Source organism: Vombatus ursinus, unplaced genomic scaffold, assembly GCF_900497805.2.
Source record: "Vombatus ursinus unplaced genomic scaffold, bare-nosed wombat genome assembly UNPS02014778.1, whole genome shotgun sequence".
Lineage (NCBI taxonomy): Eukaryota > Metazoa > Chordata > Mammalia > Diprotodontia > Vombatidae > Vombatus > Vombatus ursinus.
This window is the reverse complement of record NW_020954556.1, coordinates 56,751,511-56,765,900: the sequence shown is the minus strand read 5'-3', so window position 1 is coordinate 56,765,900 and position 14,390 is coordinate 56,751,511. Positions and strand designations below refer to the sequence as shown.

General features: G+C 32.2%; 1 protein-coding gene across 2 annotated transcripts in view; it reads right to left on the bottom strand.

The window, feature by feature from the left end:
- The window catches only part of MAP4K3 (mitogen-activated protein kinase kinase kinase kinase 3), a 189,122-nt gene that overhangs the window by 49,928 nt on the left and 124,804 nt on the right, over positions 1-14,390 (bottom strand). For both annotated transcript variants that reach the window (XM_027865167.1, XM_027865168.1), the window contains 5 exons: positions 12,520-12,578; positions 6,361-6,399; positions 6,072-6,125; positions 4,497-4,539; positions 398-557 (listed from right to left, as the gene is read on the bottom strand). In XM_027865167.1, the coding sequence (XP_027720968.1) occupies positions 398-557; positions 4,497-4,539; positions 6,072-6,125; positions 6,361-6,399; positions 12,520-12,578 (355 nt within the window). The remainder of the gene's footprint in view (positions 1-397; positions 558-4,496; positions 4,540-6,071; positions 6,126-6,360; positions 6,400-12,519; positions 12,579-14,390) is intronic.

The window sequence follows — 14,390 nt, the reverse complement described above, 5'->3', positions numbered from 1 at the left end:
ATGAGAAATTTAAAAAAAATCCCAGAATTTCAATTGTAGACAATATTTTCAATAAAATTCTATCATCTTTATTGTGAGAAAAAGCAAGAAAGATGGATATACCATTCTCCAGTCCCTGCCCCCAAATGGTATTGAGATTCAATTTCTTAAGAGTTAAGATCCCCTATTTCTTTCTTCCCCAGGCCATATGATATATCCAGTGTTGGTGGATTTTTTTTTAAAGACAATTGGGGTTAAGTGACTTGCCCAGGGTCACACAGCTAGTACGTGTCAAGTGTTTGGTCTGAGGTCGGATTTGAACTCAGGTCCTCCTGACTTCAGGGCCGGTGCTCTATCCACTGCGCCACCTAGCTGCCCTTAGTGTTGATGGATTTTACTTGGGTTTTCCTCTTAATACCTAGAGCAGCAGGCTTCTGTGGGGGTAACCGAGGAGGTGGCGGTCTGGGTGGAACTTGTGATGGCTTTGCTGGACTCTCAGGCACAGGACACCTCTTGATTGTTCCTTGATTATCATCCTCGGTGGCAGGAGTTTCCTGTGGTATGTAGATGGATTTAGGCTGAAATGATACATAAATGTCATAAGGATATACAGTTAAATACAATTATTTTCCTGAAGGAAAGGGGCTATATAATGTATCTAATAAAACATGTCCTTTGAAAGCTTAAACATCTGTGAGGACAAATCATCATTTTTTATGTGATATTAGAAACTCAATCCATTGAAACAATTTAAAAAACTACAAACACAAGTTTAAATTTTCCTATTCAAGTCCTTGGAAATATCAAATAAATGAAAGCAATGAAATAGTAATATCTTGAGCAAAGTGATTAAATGTATTTTTGATAACTTTAGAGTGCTACGCTTGAGATGTGTCATTCAGTTTGGAGTTGACAGTATCATTTTTACATATAAATGGTAGAACATATCTTTTAAAATTCATAACTGTTAATTAATGTCTGTACTGGGATTAACCTTTTTTGCGTCATAGACTGCTTTGGCAGTCTGATGAGGCCCATGCATGACTTCTCAAATCAAATATTTAAATGCATAAAAGAAAATACATAGTCACAAAGGAAACCAATTACATTGACACATTCACAAAATCTGTCTTAAAAAAAACTCCAAATTCATGGATACCAAGTTAAAAAATCCTAGTCTATGCAGACGATTTCCAAATCAATATATCTCGCTTACATCTTTCCCAGTTACCAGTCTTGCACCATTTTTTATTTCTATTTCACCTGGATGTCCCTCATATGGACCTCAAACCCAAAATGTCTAAATGACATTGATCATCCTTGCCCCTAAACCTGTCCCTCTTTGTAACTTTGTGTTCAGAGGATCATCATCCTTTCTAGTCACCTATCCATTTACAACCTCATTCCCAACCCTTCCTTCTTTTTCTTCACCGCTCCCCCACCATAACCAAGAAGTTGCCTTATCTTTTCAATTATACTTCCACATCATTTGAACCTCTTATGCTGATGATTCTCAAATCTACTTATCTAGCCCTAACCTCTAGTCTGGCATCTCCAAATGTCCATTATACAGCTCCAATGTCTTTTATTTTGCATTAGAGCTCTCCCTGGCTGGAAGGTCTGAGTTGCTTTCCTTCTTTTTCCATACCTTTTCTCCCCATTCCCTGAGTACTTTCTATAAATCTACAATATCTTAAATTGGATAGTTTCTATGTTCAAGAAGCTCACGGCCTAAGCTTGGTGCTAAGAAGAGAGATGAAACAAATCTATTTCCAAATCTAAAGATTACAAGGAAAAGTTGAAAAGAAGGCAGAGGAGTGAAGTAGAGAGCTTTTTCACTCCTCCAAGAGTTAGGTTTTTATTGTTTATTTTTACTATTTAAATTTATATTTACAGTCCCTGAATATAGACACATTCATATTCAAATCTAAGTGCCTGCATACACTCACACACATTCTAAAGCTAATTAAAAATAAGTTTGAATTATAATCTATAAAAAGTTTTAAATTATCCACAACTTCTGTATGTCCATTACTAGTTATCACTGATTTAAAAAAAATATTTATGCACTACATAAAATACATCCTTGAAGGATTAAACTGCAAACAGATCAACAAAAATGAAACCTAAAACATCATGTTGTAGCCTTAGCAATTTAGTTAATTTTTCTTTACTACTAGATTTTCATAGAAAAGTTGTCTATACATGCTAGAGATATATCAAAGAAAGTTATTAGGCTGCATGATTGTATCAAAATGGCTTTGAAAGTAAGACAACATTGAGACATCACCTTTCAAGAAATTATCAAGGAAAACTGCCTTGATATTCTAGAGTCAGAAGATAAAATAGAAACTGAAATAATCTACTGATCACCGCCTCAAAGACATCTCAAAATGAAGACTCCCAGGAATATTACAGCCAAATTCCTCCCAAGTGAAAGGAGAAAATACTGCAAAGCAGCCAAAAAGAAACAATTCAAATATCATAGAGCCACAGTCAGGATAACCCAAGATTTAGCAGTTCCTACATTAAAGGACCAAAGGGCTTAGAATGTGATATTCTGGAGGGCAAAAGAGCTAGGATTACAACCAAGAATCACCTACCCAACAAAACTGAGTATAATCCTTCAGGGGGAAAAAATAAACATTCGATGAAATAAAAGACATTTGAACATTCCTGATGAAAAGAACAGAGCTGAACAGAAAATCTGACTTCCAAATATAAGACTCAAGAGAAGAATAAAAAGGTAAATAGGAAAAAGAAAGGGTCTTAATAAAGTTAAACTGTTTACATTCTTATATAAGAGAATGGTAACTTCTAAAATCTTTCTCTTATTTAGGGCAGTTAGGAGTATACATCTACAGAGGGCACAGGTATGAGTTGAGTATGATGGGATGATGACTTAAAAAAATAAAATTAACGGGTGAGAAAGAGAAATGTGCTGGGAGAATGGGAAAGGGAAGAGGTAGAATGTTAACGGACATAAAAGAGCTTTTATAGTGGAGGGAAAGATGGAGAAAGTGGTAGGGAATGCTTGAACCTTACTCTTATCAGAATTGGCTCAAAGAGGGAAAAACATACACACTCAATTGGATATATATATACTTTCCTGACATACAGGAAAGTAAGAGGGGAAGGGTGTGTGTGTGTGTGTGTGTGTGTGTGTGTGTGTGTGTGTGTGTGTGTGTGTAGGTAGTGATAGAAGGGAGGGCAGACTGGGGGAGATACAAGTCAGAAACAAAACACTTGAGAATGGACAGGGTGAAAGGAGAGGAAGACTAGGATAAATGGGGAAAATAGGATGGAGGAAAGTATATAATACTTTGTGAAAAAATTTTACAGCAAGTTTCTCTGATAAAGACTTCATTTCTCAAATATATAGAGAAGGGAGTTCAAATTTATAGAAATAAGAGCCATTCCTCAATTGATAAATTGTCAAAGGATATGAACAGGCAGTTTTCAGATAAAGTATTTAAAGCTACCTATAGTTACATTAAAAAATGCTTTAAATCACTACTGACTGCAAATTAAATTGTTGAATTATTATTATACCATATATAATTAGATAATATAAATTATTAAACTATTGAAATGCAAATTAAAACATCTCTCAGCTACCACTCCACACCTATCAGATTGGTTAATATAACAGAAAAGGAAAATGACAAATGTTGAAGGGGATGTGGTAAAATTGAGACACTGAAGCACTGTTGGTGAAGTTGCATGCTGATTCAAACATTACGTAAAACAATTTGGACTGTGTCCAAAGGGCTATAAAACCATGCATGGCCTTTGACCAAGCAATGCCACTACTAGCTCTGTATCCCAAACATATAAAAAAATAAAAAGGAAAAGAACCTACATGTACAAGAATATTTATATCAGCTCTTTTAATGGTGGCAAAGAATTGGAAATTGAGGGAATATCTATCAATTGGGAAATGACTGAACAAGCTGTATATGATTGTGATGGAATACTACTGTGCTATAAGAAATGATGAGCAGAATGCTCTCAGAAAAGCCTGGAAAGACATGAACTGATACAAAGTGAAATGAGCAGAACCAAGAGAACAGCAATATAGTATTATGATCAACTGTGAATGACTTAACTATTCTTAGCAATACAATGATCCAAGACAATTTTGAAGGATTTATGATGAAAAACACTATCCATCTCCAGACAGAAATGATGGAATCTGAATGCAGATCAAAGCATAATTTTTTTTTACCTTTTTTAAAAATCTGTTTTCTTTCATAACATGACTGACATGGAAATATGTTTTACATGACTGCACATGTATAATCTATATCAAATTACTTGCCTTCTCAATGAAGGGGGGAGGAGAGAGAGGGGGAGGGACAAAATCTGGAACTCAAAAAATTATTTAAAAGAAAATTAAAAATTGTTTTTATATGTTATTGGGGAAAAATAAAATATTAAATTAAAAAAATGAAAGTAATAGAACAGAACTATTTTAAATATCTCCAAAATCTGATAAAGAAAATAAACTTACTTACCTTTGGTGGTAAAGGAGGTGGAACCTTTGCTTTCATAGTTGAACTAAAAAACAGTAAACTGTAAAATTAGAACTCTCATATGAAGTTTTAGAAGTGAAATATCACTAGATGTAATTTTTTTTAAGCTTAAAGGAATAGTCCAAGTTTTTCATTTTAAAATCACAGTACAAATCAGTGATGGATACTTTGTCAGATCCTAAAGATTTTTATAAATCTACTAGTGAATGAAATGTCAGTTTGAAATCTATGGAGCAGATATGCTTTCATAATTTTCAGATACTATATTGTAATTAAAATTGGAAAAGAAAATTACTTCCCATTTTTAACTGTTTACAGGATAATTAGTTAACATGAAAAACTAAGCAAAAATTTGAAAAAGACTTAGATAAGCATAGCAAGATGACATTTAAGAGAATATTCTCACTATAAAATTAGTTCCTATTACTATTAGGCATGAAATAACAAGGCTGAAGAACTTATTATGCCATAAACATAATAGGTCCTTAACTTTTTAAAAATACAGTGAATTCTATGGAATTTTAAAGTGAGAAGGGATCTTATGGATCACCCATCTAATTCAATAATGATCTCCACTAGAGCCCTGCTTTAATGTCTTCTCATGGCATGATGCTTGCCTCAGGTTCTTCAAGGGTTCTCAAAGGATCTATCAAAGTGGAAAGGCTGTGAATGTGAGACTAGCTATGAATTATGTCTGATGTTAAGCATAGATTAGTAGTTTGGAGAGACTTATCACCACCACCAATGGAGGACGAATGTTTTGACCACAGCAGATTCTTAAAAAGCAGTTATAGTTTATGATATCATTTCTGTCAGTTGAAGGAATGGTTAAACCAATGAAACTAGAGATTCTTGAAAAAATGAAATGTTTAAAATGAAATCTTCCCCATTTCCTCACATATATGTATAATATAGGGTTTCCTAAAAGTCTCAGTGTAGTTTTAAGGCATTAAAACTGTATAAATATGAACACACACATGCACGCACACACACGTAGATAGCCTTTATTTTAAATAATTTATGTATCATCTGAATCAATGATTTCATAACTCCCATAGTGGAAACTCCTTTTAACAATGCAGATTGGCAACTTGTCCATAACCTATAGTCCTAAGACAGCTAAGGAGAGAGTTAAGATTACCTACCCATGATAACCCAGCTGGCAGATACACAGGACCAGTAATGCCAAGCTGCCCTTTTCAGGTGTTTTTTCCTCACTCTCTTTCTCTCTCTTTCTCCCCCTCTATAAAATAGGTCCTTAATAGATGTCTGTTCAACTGAATCATGTTTAATAACAAAAATTAAAGTAATAATAGCTTCACTGAGGAGAGTAAGGCTACTAAATCAGCAACTGAGACTAATGGGAAAATTTTAATGAAAAAAAATTTTTTTTTAAATGTGAGCAATCAACAATTATGGAGAAAGGGAAAGAAACAGTGGTATAGTCTGAGACTACTGACTGCTTTGAAAATTATACTATTATATGTAATGTTTAATCAATATGAAATCTTTTCCTCTCACCATGAATGGCATACAAGATAAATTTTAATGACTTACTGTTTAGATTCATCATCATCTCCTTCCTCATCTTCTAAATGTGCCACATGACCCCTAAAGAGATTAGAAAAATAAAATGGCTGAAAGGACTTTATTGATTGAAAGAGAATTCTGTAATGTACATGAATGGCTACTTCTGTTAAGAATTTTACTCTTTCAAGCTTAGCCTTAGCTTAGGAAAAATTTGATTTTGTTGTTTTTTTTTGTTTTTTACAAAGAGGCAAACTGAAATTATTAGGGACAAGGATAAGTGTATAAAATTTTAAAAAATAGTACAGATGAAAATTACCTCTGATGTAATTCTTCTTCAACAGACTTCAAAAGACTCCTTTGAAAATCAAAACAAAAACATTCAGTAAACATATACAAGCAGAAGGACAAAACAACTTAGACTTTTATCATTTGAGATGTACAAAAACAACATCATTTGTATCTTTAAACAGTTTCAAGAATACGTGAAAAATGCTAGATGCACTTATCCTCTTTAAGCACTGAAAAAACATTTAGTGATGTATTACCATTACTTTTGCCTATCAACTTTAAACATCATAAACAAAGGGATCCTAATACTCAATGAAAAAAATACCAGTTTAAAGAGAAGACTACGGAAAGTCACATTTAAGGATGACAAAAAAAATTCAGGCTTATCTTCAGGGATTTTTAAGATTGATAACTGAGAAAACAGAGTTCACCTAATATTTTTTCTTTCTCAAAATAAGGAACATAACATTTTTCAAAAATCATGCTCCCAGACAATCCTACAAAATGAAACATGTCGGACCTCTCTGCAAAAGCATGCATGCATGTGATGTGAATACATGAATGTAGCAGCACTTTGCTTTCACAGAAGACAAAGTTACTTACCTGTAGAAACTGTTCTCCAGGGGTGTACTGGCAAACAAATTTACACTGTGGGGAGTTTGAGCCTGAATTAGACCAAATGGAAGGATACTACATTTAGGCCCATTTCAAAGATTTTTTTATTGCCAGGAGAGGAACAGGAAAACTAAAGCCTTCCAAAGACCACTTAATTCTTATCACAAAATCCTCTACTGCAAGGATTCTTAACCTAGAGTCCTTGAACTTATTATAAAAAAAACTTCTTGATAACTTTATTTCATTATAGTTTTACTTTGTAATCCTATATATTTTATGTTATGCATTTAAAAACAATATTCTGAGAAGACTCCATTGGTTTCACCTGACTGCCAAAGGGGTCCAGGATACAAAAAGTAAAGGACTCATGCAACAGTGAAATGAGTAAATAAACATCTCTTCTATAATAACTCAAATATGCTTCCTAAAATTGAAGGGACAGAGATTAATAAGAATTTATTTCCTGATTTACCATAAAATAAAAGTTATAGTTAACATAATGTGTTTTCTCTAAAGGGTTAAATAAGCTCCTACTAGATGCTGAGCACTGGGGACAGAAAGGAAGCAGTCTCTGCCCTTATGGAATTTACATTTTATCAAGAAACAACATGTTCACATATAAAATATACTTAAAACAGATACAAGGTTTTTTTTTTTTTGGTAGAGAGAAAAATGCCAAACAGAAAAGGCTTTTGATGTCAAGCTGGAGCTTTAGCTGAGCTTTGAAAGGAACTAGAGAGGAGTTAAAGAAGTGAAGATGAAGAAAGAGAACATTGCAGGCATCTGTGAAGGTGTGGAAATGAAAGAATACAGTGTCATATGAGAAGAAGAACAAGAAAGGGCAATACTGCTGTGAACTTTGAGTGTGTGGAGGCTAATGTAAAATAAAGCTGGAAAGAGAGGTTGGCACTAGGTTGCAAAAGACAGTATATTTCAGTGACCTTATGCTTCATATGTTTAGTGAATTCCCTCAGAATTGTTAAAAATTAGAAGTTTAATGACAGAGTTCAAGAAGTATAAAAAGTCAGCGAACCATGTTTAAGGATAGGATCTCAGTTAGAAGGAACCTTTGAGATCATATATTCCAACTTTCTTTTACAGATGAGTAAACCAAAGTAGCAGTTAACTAACATTTTCAATAGGTAATGTGTAATCACCTTCAAACATTAGGCGAGATAGATAAACTTCTGAGTTTCAAGCCCTAGTTATTTCTACTTTGTAAGAGAACAAATTGAGGCCCTGAAAGTAAGCTGATTTTCCTAATTCACAACGCTCTTCAATACTATAGCTAGGACAAGGAGTTTCTGATTAGGTTAGTATCCATGAGGGAGCATTTAAAGTACTTTTCCAGATTAAATATTAGGTCACTGAAAATGCAAAGAAGCTATGATAGTGTCAGTATGGGTTATTTCCAGTCTGGAAATTGCCCCCGTCAAGTACAAAGCAACTCAGCTAAGACACAGGGAGTTGACCAATACATATAAAGTTATGTGATGTGTGCAGGTTTACAGTTATTGAAGCAAAGAAATGGCATTTGAACCTGTCTTCCTGATTTAAAGTCTAGCATCTTATTCACTACATAGCCCTACCTCTTTGAAAAATCTGACATCTATAAATAGAACAAAAACTTGCTTTGGGGATGTTAGTATTTTCTTACTTATGGATGGAACAGAATTTCAGGCAAGAGCTAATTAGTAGTGGAGAGAGGAGGATTTCTATCCTAGAATCTTAAAATATTAACAAGGGAAATAAAAAATACAGGCTTAAATTTTTTCAGTAAATAGTTAGAATTCTTGCCAATGTTTCAAGATTGAGGATGGGAGAGAGAGGAGTTACAAGTACTATAATCTTCTCTCACATTACTAGACCTCTGAGAATAGGAAAAAAGGGATTGATAAAGTTATTAGAAATCCCACAAAATGTCATTTTTAAAAATGTTAAGACTTGGACATCTTTTCTTCACCAGTCTGTGGAAGTCATGAATTCCTGATTCCATTAACTCCTTGAAAGCAGGGGTTGTCTTTTATCTTTCTTTGTAACCTTAGCACTTAACACAGTGCCTGGCACATGGTAGGTGCTTAATAACTGCTTGTTGACTGAATGACTAATTAAAAAAAAAGTCTATGATGTGAGAGAGTGAGCCATTGTCAAGACTATTAAACTATTTGCTGGCATATTCCATATTTTGTGAGCATGAGAAATAATAGGATAGTAGAACTAAGCAAGCGATATTTGAGATTCTTTTCCAAACATCACTAATTTTTACTTATTGTGGACATATTTTGCCTACCAAGATTTTATTTGGAAAGCTCTGATTCTGGAATTTTGGACAAAAAGTAAAACATGAAAGTAATTAAATACATATAACCTTTTAAAGCATCAAAGTACATTAAAGCACTTATTTTATCTAGACTTAATTGGGTAGTCCATTTAATTCAAAAGTCAGGAACCTGAGAAACAAGGCTTACAAATTAAAAAGAAGTAAAATTAAGCAAGTAAGGGGAGAAACTGTGGCCCTGATAACTGGAGACTGGCACCCAAGAGTACCAGTTCTTTGAAACTAAGTAAATGTACCTAAACCTTAACTCAGTGTCAAAATAACCTCACTCCCCTTAATAACCGAAGAAGACTTCAGGTTAACTTTGTTTCCAATAATAGAAAAGACTTTAAAAGATTAATCATCAGATTTAATCATTTATCTTTTTTTCTTTTCTTATACACATACTCATTTCATGTAGGGCTTGGGCTTTAACAAGACTTTAAGTGAAGTGGCCAAAGGAAGTTAATTCTATCCACTTCAGAGACAAAATACCAAAGATGAAATTCATGGAGAGAACAGTTTCATCACTTCTAGGGAGTTAAGATTCTTCTGCTTTCTCTGGGAAAAACAAACAAAAAATAACTACATTGTAGTTCTAATTAGGTACTTCCAGCCTGGTCGAGAATAGGTAGAAACCCACAAGTGGAAATCTGTCTGCCTGAATACCTATGGAGAGAACAGGAAATAATTCTGAGTTTTAAAACACTGCCCAGTCACAAGAACAAAGCAGACACAAGTAAATACAATAAAGAGGAGTGCTACATCCATGCTCATGTCACATGTATGGAATATGTCTGTACACAAAACACAGCCAAAAGGCACAACTTTTGGCTAACCTACCTTGCCAGTGAATCATTATATAGAGTACAATTCCTTAAGCAGTGATCCAATTAATCAAAAAATGAAGGTTGTGAAAATTATTAACAATTTTTTGCCTAGTCAAAATAAATTACACTGTAAATAATTTTAATTATCACAATCAGAAAGTGGAAAGTCACCTTTCTTAATTAAAGGCAACAGGTCATTTGTTGATCCTGCATTTTTCTATTCTTCTGTAAGGTTTTATTATAGTTTATAAATTATTTATAAAAACAGAAAAAATGAATTAAACAATTTTGTAAAACTATTTGCCCTCAACTGATGTTTATGTTAAGATTTGCTCAAAAGGGCAATCTCAAGTTTAGACCAAGCCATATGATACCCAGAAATTTTTGGGTTTTATATATGATAATAAATATGACTGTTCTGCCAACAAGATAAAAACAACTAGAAATAATAACTGCATCTAATTTTCATATAGTGGATTTTTTTACATATTTGGTAATATAAAAATATCTTTACAGAATAATTTTGCATATTTAATACAAATTATGTTTAAATTAAAGTTAATTAAGTAACCAGCTAGATTAAAAGGATTAAAGTTAGTGTTCCAGAGAACTGATGTCTATATTGGGAAAGATGACAAGTCTAATATAATTAAGTGATCTTCAATCAAGGCATGATTTTTAATATTTAGAGCCCAATAAAACTATTAGTATTCAGAAGCTATTTTCCAACTGTTTTCAAACACAGAAATGGGGGAAATGATGCACAATATTAAATCTAAGCACTAAATTTTTTTTAAAATTTAAATTATTTTGAGTATTAATATAAACTAAAGATTGCTTGAACATGTTGTCAACTGAGATCTTAACTATTTAAATGTGATTCACTTTCATGAAAGATGAATATTTGTAATTTACAAATTATACAACTAGGGAAATATAGTTTACAGTATACAATTTGAGTCAGGAGTTTTAACAATTACTGAAGAAGAACATCAGATGAGCTAAAAATACATTTATATTTGAAAAACATAATATACTTGAAAATATTAACTATTTCTTTTAGAGAAGACCTTTAAAAGGCTAGATGGAGTATTTTTTGTTGCTTTCCAGCAGCTAATAAAAGTTATAAAACAATGAATCAAAGTACATACCTGATATGTTTGTGAATAAGTATAAGAATAAAAAAATTTATATAGAAGTTTAAGGTTTGAAAAGCACTTTCTTAGGCTGGCCCTGTGGGGTAGACAGTCCAAGTACTATAATCCCTATTTTAGTGAGGAGGAAACAGAAGTTCAGAGAGGCTCTTGTCTTGGCATCACAAAGCTAATAAGTTTCAGAGTTGGGAATCAAACCGAGGTCTTTTATTTCTAATGCCATGGTTTCCCTCTCCACTACTATATGCTGCACAAAAAACCTTAAAATGATGTTGGCTTCTGGAAATTAAAGGAACAAAAGTAATGCAAATGATTATAAAATGCTCTTCAAGTTGTTTCAAGATACCACTTATAAGAAGACATTTTAAAAGGGAAAATGTTCTAGGACAGAAATGGAAAAACGTACACATACAAACACAGATTTGATTCATAAAAAAACTTTTAAAGGGTAACTTAAATGGGATTTTTGTTAAAGATTCTGAAATAGACTAAACATACAGAAATCATTTTAATAATTCTGGGAGGGGTAAACCAAATATAAGTATGAATTAAAATATGCACACTATCTCTAAAAAGTGCACTAAGTAAAGAACATAATGAAAACATCAAGAATTAATGGAATTCATTAAAAGAATGGAGTCAATTAGGTTTAAAAAGATTTTTAAAGCTGTATTATTGATAATCTTTAGTATTTACACAGATTCTGTGTCCTCATTTTCTAGAGTTTAGCATAACAGTATTTTTTGATTGATACAAAAGAGATACAAACAACAATTTGATACTCATGCTCCTTTGTGGTTTGAAATTTGGAGTACTGTAGAATCTGTCCAAGGCGGTTATTATTAGATGAAATGGAATTTTACCATCACACTTTTTTCCTCTGGCTGGTCTTTAAATTACAATGTCCCAATAAAATTCTAGTCTTTAGGTTAAGCCAAGTTATATGCTTCAGCTCACTCATGGAATAAAAACATATTATAGCCTTAAAACTAAATGGAAATAAGAATTGTCACTTATATTTAGTTTAAAATGGAGTTTTGCATTTCACTTTACAATAGTGAGGGGCTGATCATTTTGTGAAGTACCTTTTTCTAAAAAATATTGAACTGATCCACCTATGTATAAAAAATTGTCATTATTATTATTAGCACAATATAAATCTTAACATTTAAAAACACTCTACTACAGACTAATTACAACTTTGGTCTGATTATAATAGTAAAGATAATTTAAATAATTCTCAATTTTGCGTTAATAAAAACTTTACTTACTTATTTCCACCTAAAAAATAACTGCTCTGGTGTCCTTGTCCATATTCTAGTTGAAGATCCTAATTTTACAAAGTAAAATACTTGGTAAGATGAAAAAGCCATGGTAAAACCAGAACTCAATTATACATTATACCAAAAGAATAAAATTATAGATAAAAAGAAATCTATATTGTTTATGTTTTGAAAGTTGTAATATATTTAAAGACCTATAATAAAAGAACTAAGAATTTGTAGTTGTTATAAATACTTTAAACTTATTTCTAAAAGAGTTTAGACTACATAAACAATTGCCATTTTAATATAATTCATGTCTAAACCTGATCACTAAAACAACTACAAAAGAAATTATTTTAAAAACCGCATTTAAGGCCAAGTTACAATTAACTAGGTATTATGACAGAGCACAATAATGATGGACAACTTTGGTTTGGTTTGGTAGATAAAACAAAACATAGATGTTCTTTTCTATCACCCTCTGCTTTATTTTCCCTGTGTTAAAAAAGAAAAGAAAAGAAAAGAAAAGAAATAAGCTGCACCTTTGAAACAAATCTGTAAGATTATACAAGACCAAAGCCTATAAAAGGCTTAGTTTTTCAATGTTTTATAGGAGTAAACAAATTTCTTAATGGGTAAATCATTAGAAATTACAAGTGAATACTAAAACTTGGCTTTTCAATTTAAAACATTCCATAATTTAAAATCAGAAGTATATTGACATCTATTATTAAGCTAAATATACAGCACAGACCTCCTATTAGTGCTCAAAAGATTTCTGCCTGGCATTAGTGATAATGAAAACATCAGTGCAAGCCACCTTGGCTACACTTTTGTGGATTACAGGTATCAGAGCTGTGGAAGAGTGAAAATCAAACAATTCAAATCCAAGCATTTGGTTAGGAACTAAAACATGGTTTTTATGACCATGAAGGGCATGTCAAAAGATGCCTTCTCCCACAGATGAACCTATAGCCTTTATTTTTCAAAAAGTGTTATAACATAGAGCTGAATATTTAACCTTTTATCTTCTTTAGTATAATTTGCATTTATGGTGGTTTTTTTTTAATGATTTTATAGTTCTTTTTCAGGGTGGCATTAACTGTTGTCTATATTAGTTTTCTTATTCTATAAATTTTGCTACTTTGGCCTAGCAGGATACACAAATACAATTCTCTACCACAAACACTGAAAGTTCAGGGATATAAGCTAGGATAATTTATTTTCACATTTCACAGAAGTGAAAAATCTCTATAAAATCTACTTTCTGAAACCTGTCAAAAAGTTTTAAGTGAAACTGAAAACGAAGACACTGCTTTAGACAAAGCTTAAACCTGTTTCCTTTTCTTTTTTTTGCAGCCAGGGTGGGGCGGAGTATCTACTATACATAACAATGTAATTTATTACCAGAGAGAATAAGAAAATAAAATATTCCATAGTTTAAAAGTTATAAAGGTCATATGAAATTCTAATAAAAAACAAAGCCCATTTTACTTCTTATGATATTTCTTAAAAGGATAAAATCAAAATGTTATCCCAGTGCTTGCAAACAATAAAAAAATAATTCAAATTGCATATGGTATTCAAAATTCTTCATGTTAACTTTTCCTTAGCCCTTTACCTTTTTGGTACTATTTATTTACCAGTTATTGTAACTTTCTTTAAAAAACGTATTTTTTTATATTCATATTACTACCATGAGAAGTCCTAATGACTATGGATACAATTCTAACCCCAGATATTTTTTCCTAAACTTAGAGATAATGAAGACCTATCTACCAGAATAAGGTGAATGACAAAAATGCCAAAATTCCCTAAGGACTTTCATCTTTAGCTCAGTTAGTCACCCTAACTTCCAGAGTGTAGTCTTTTCACGT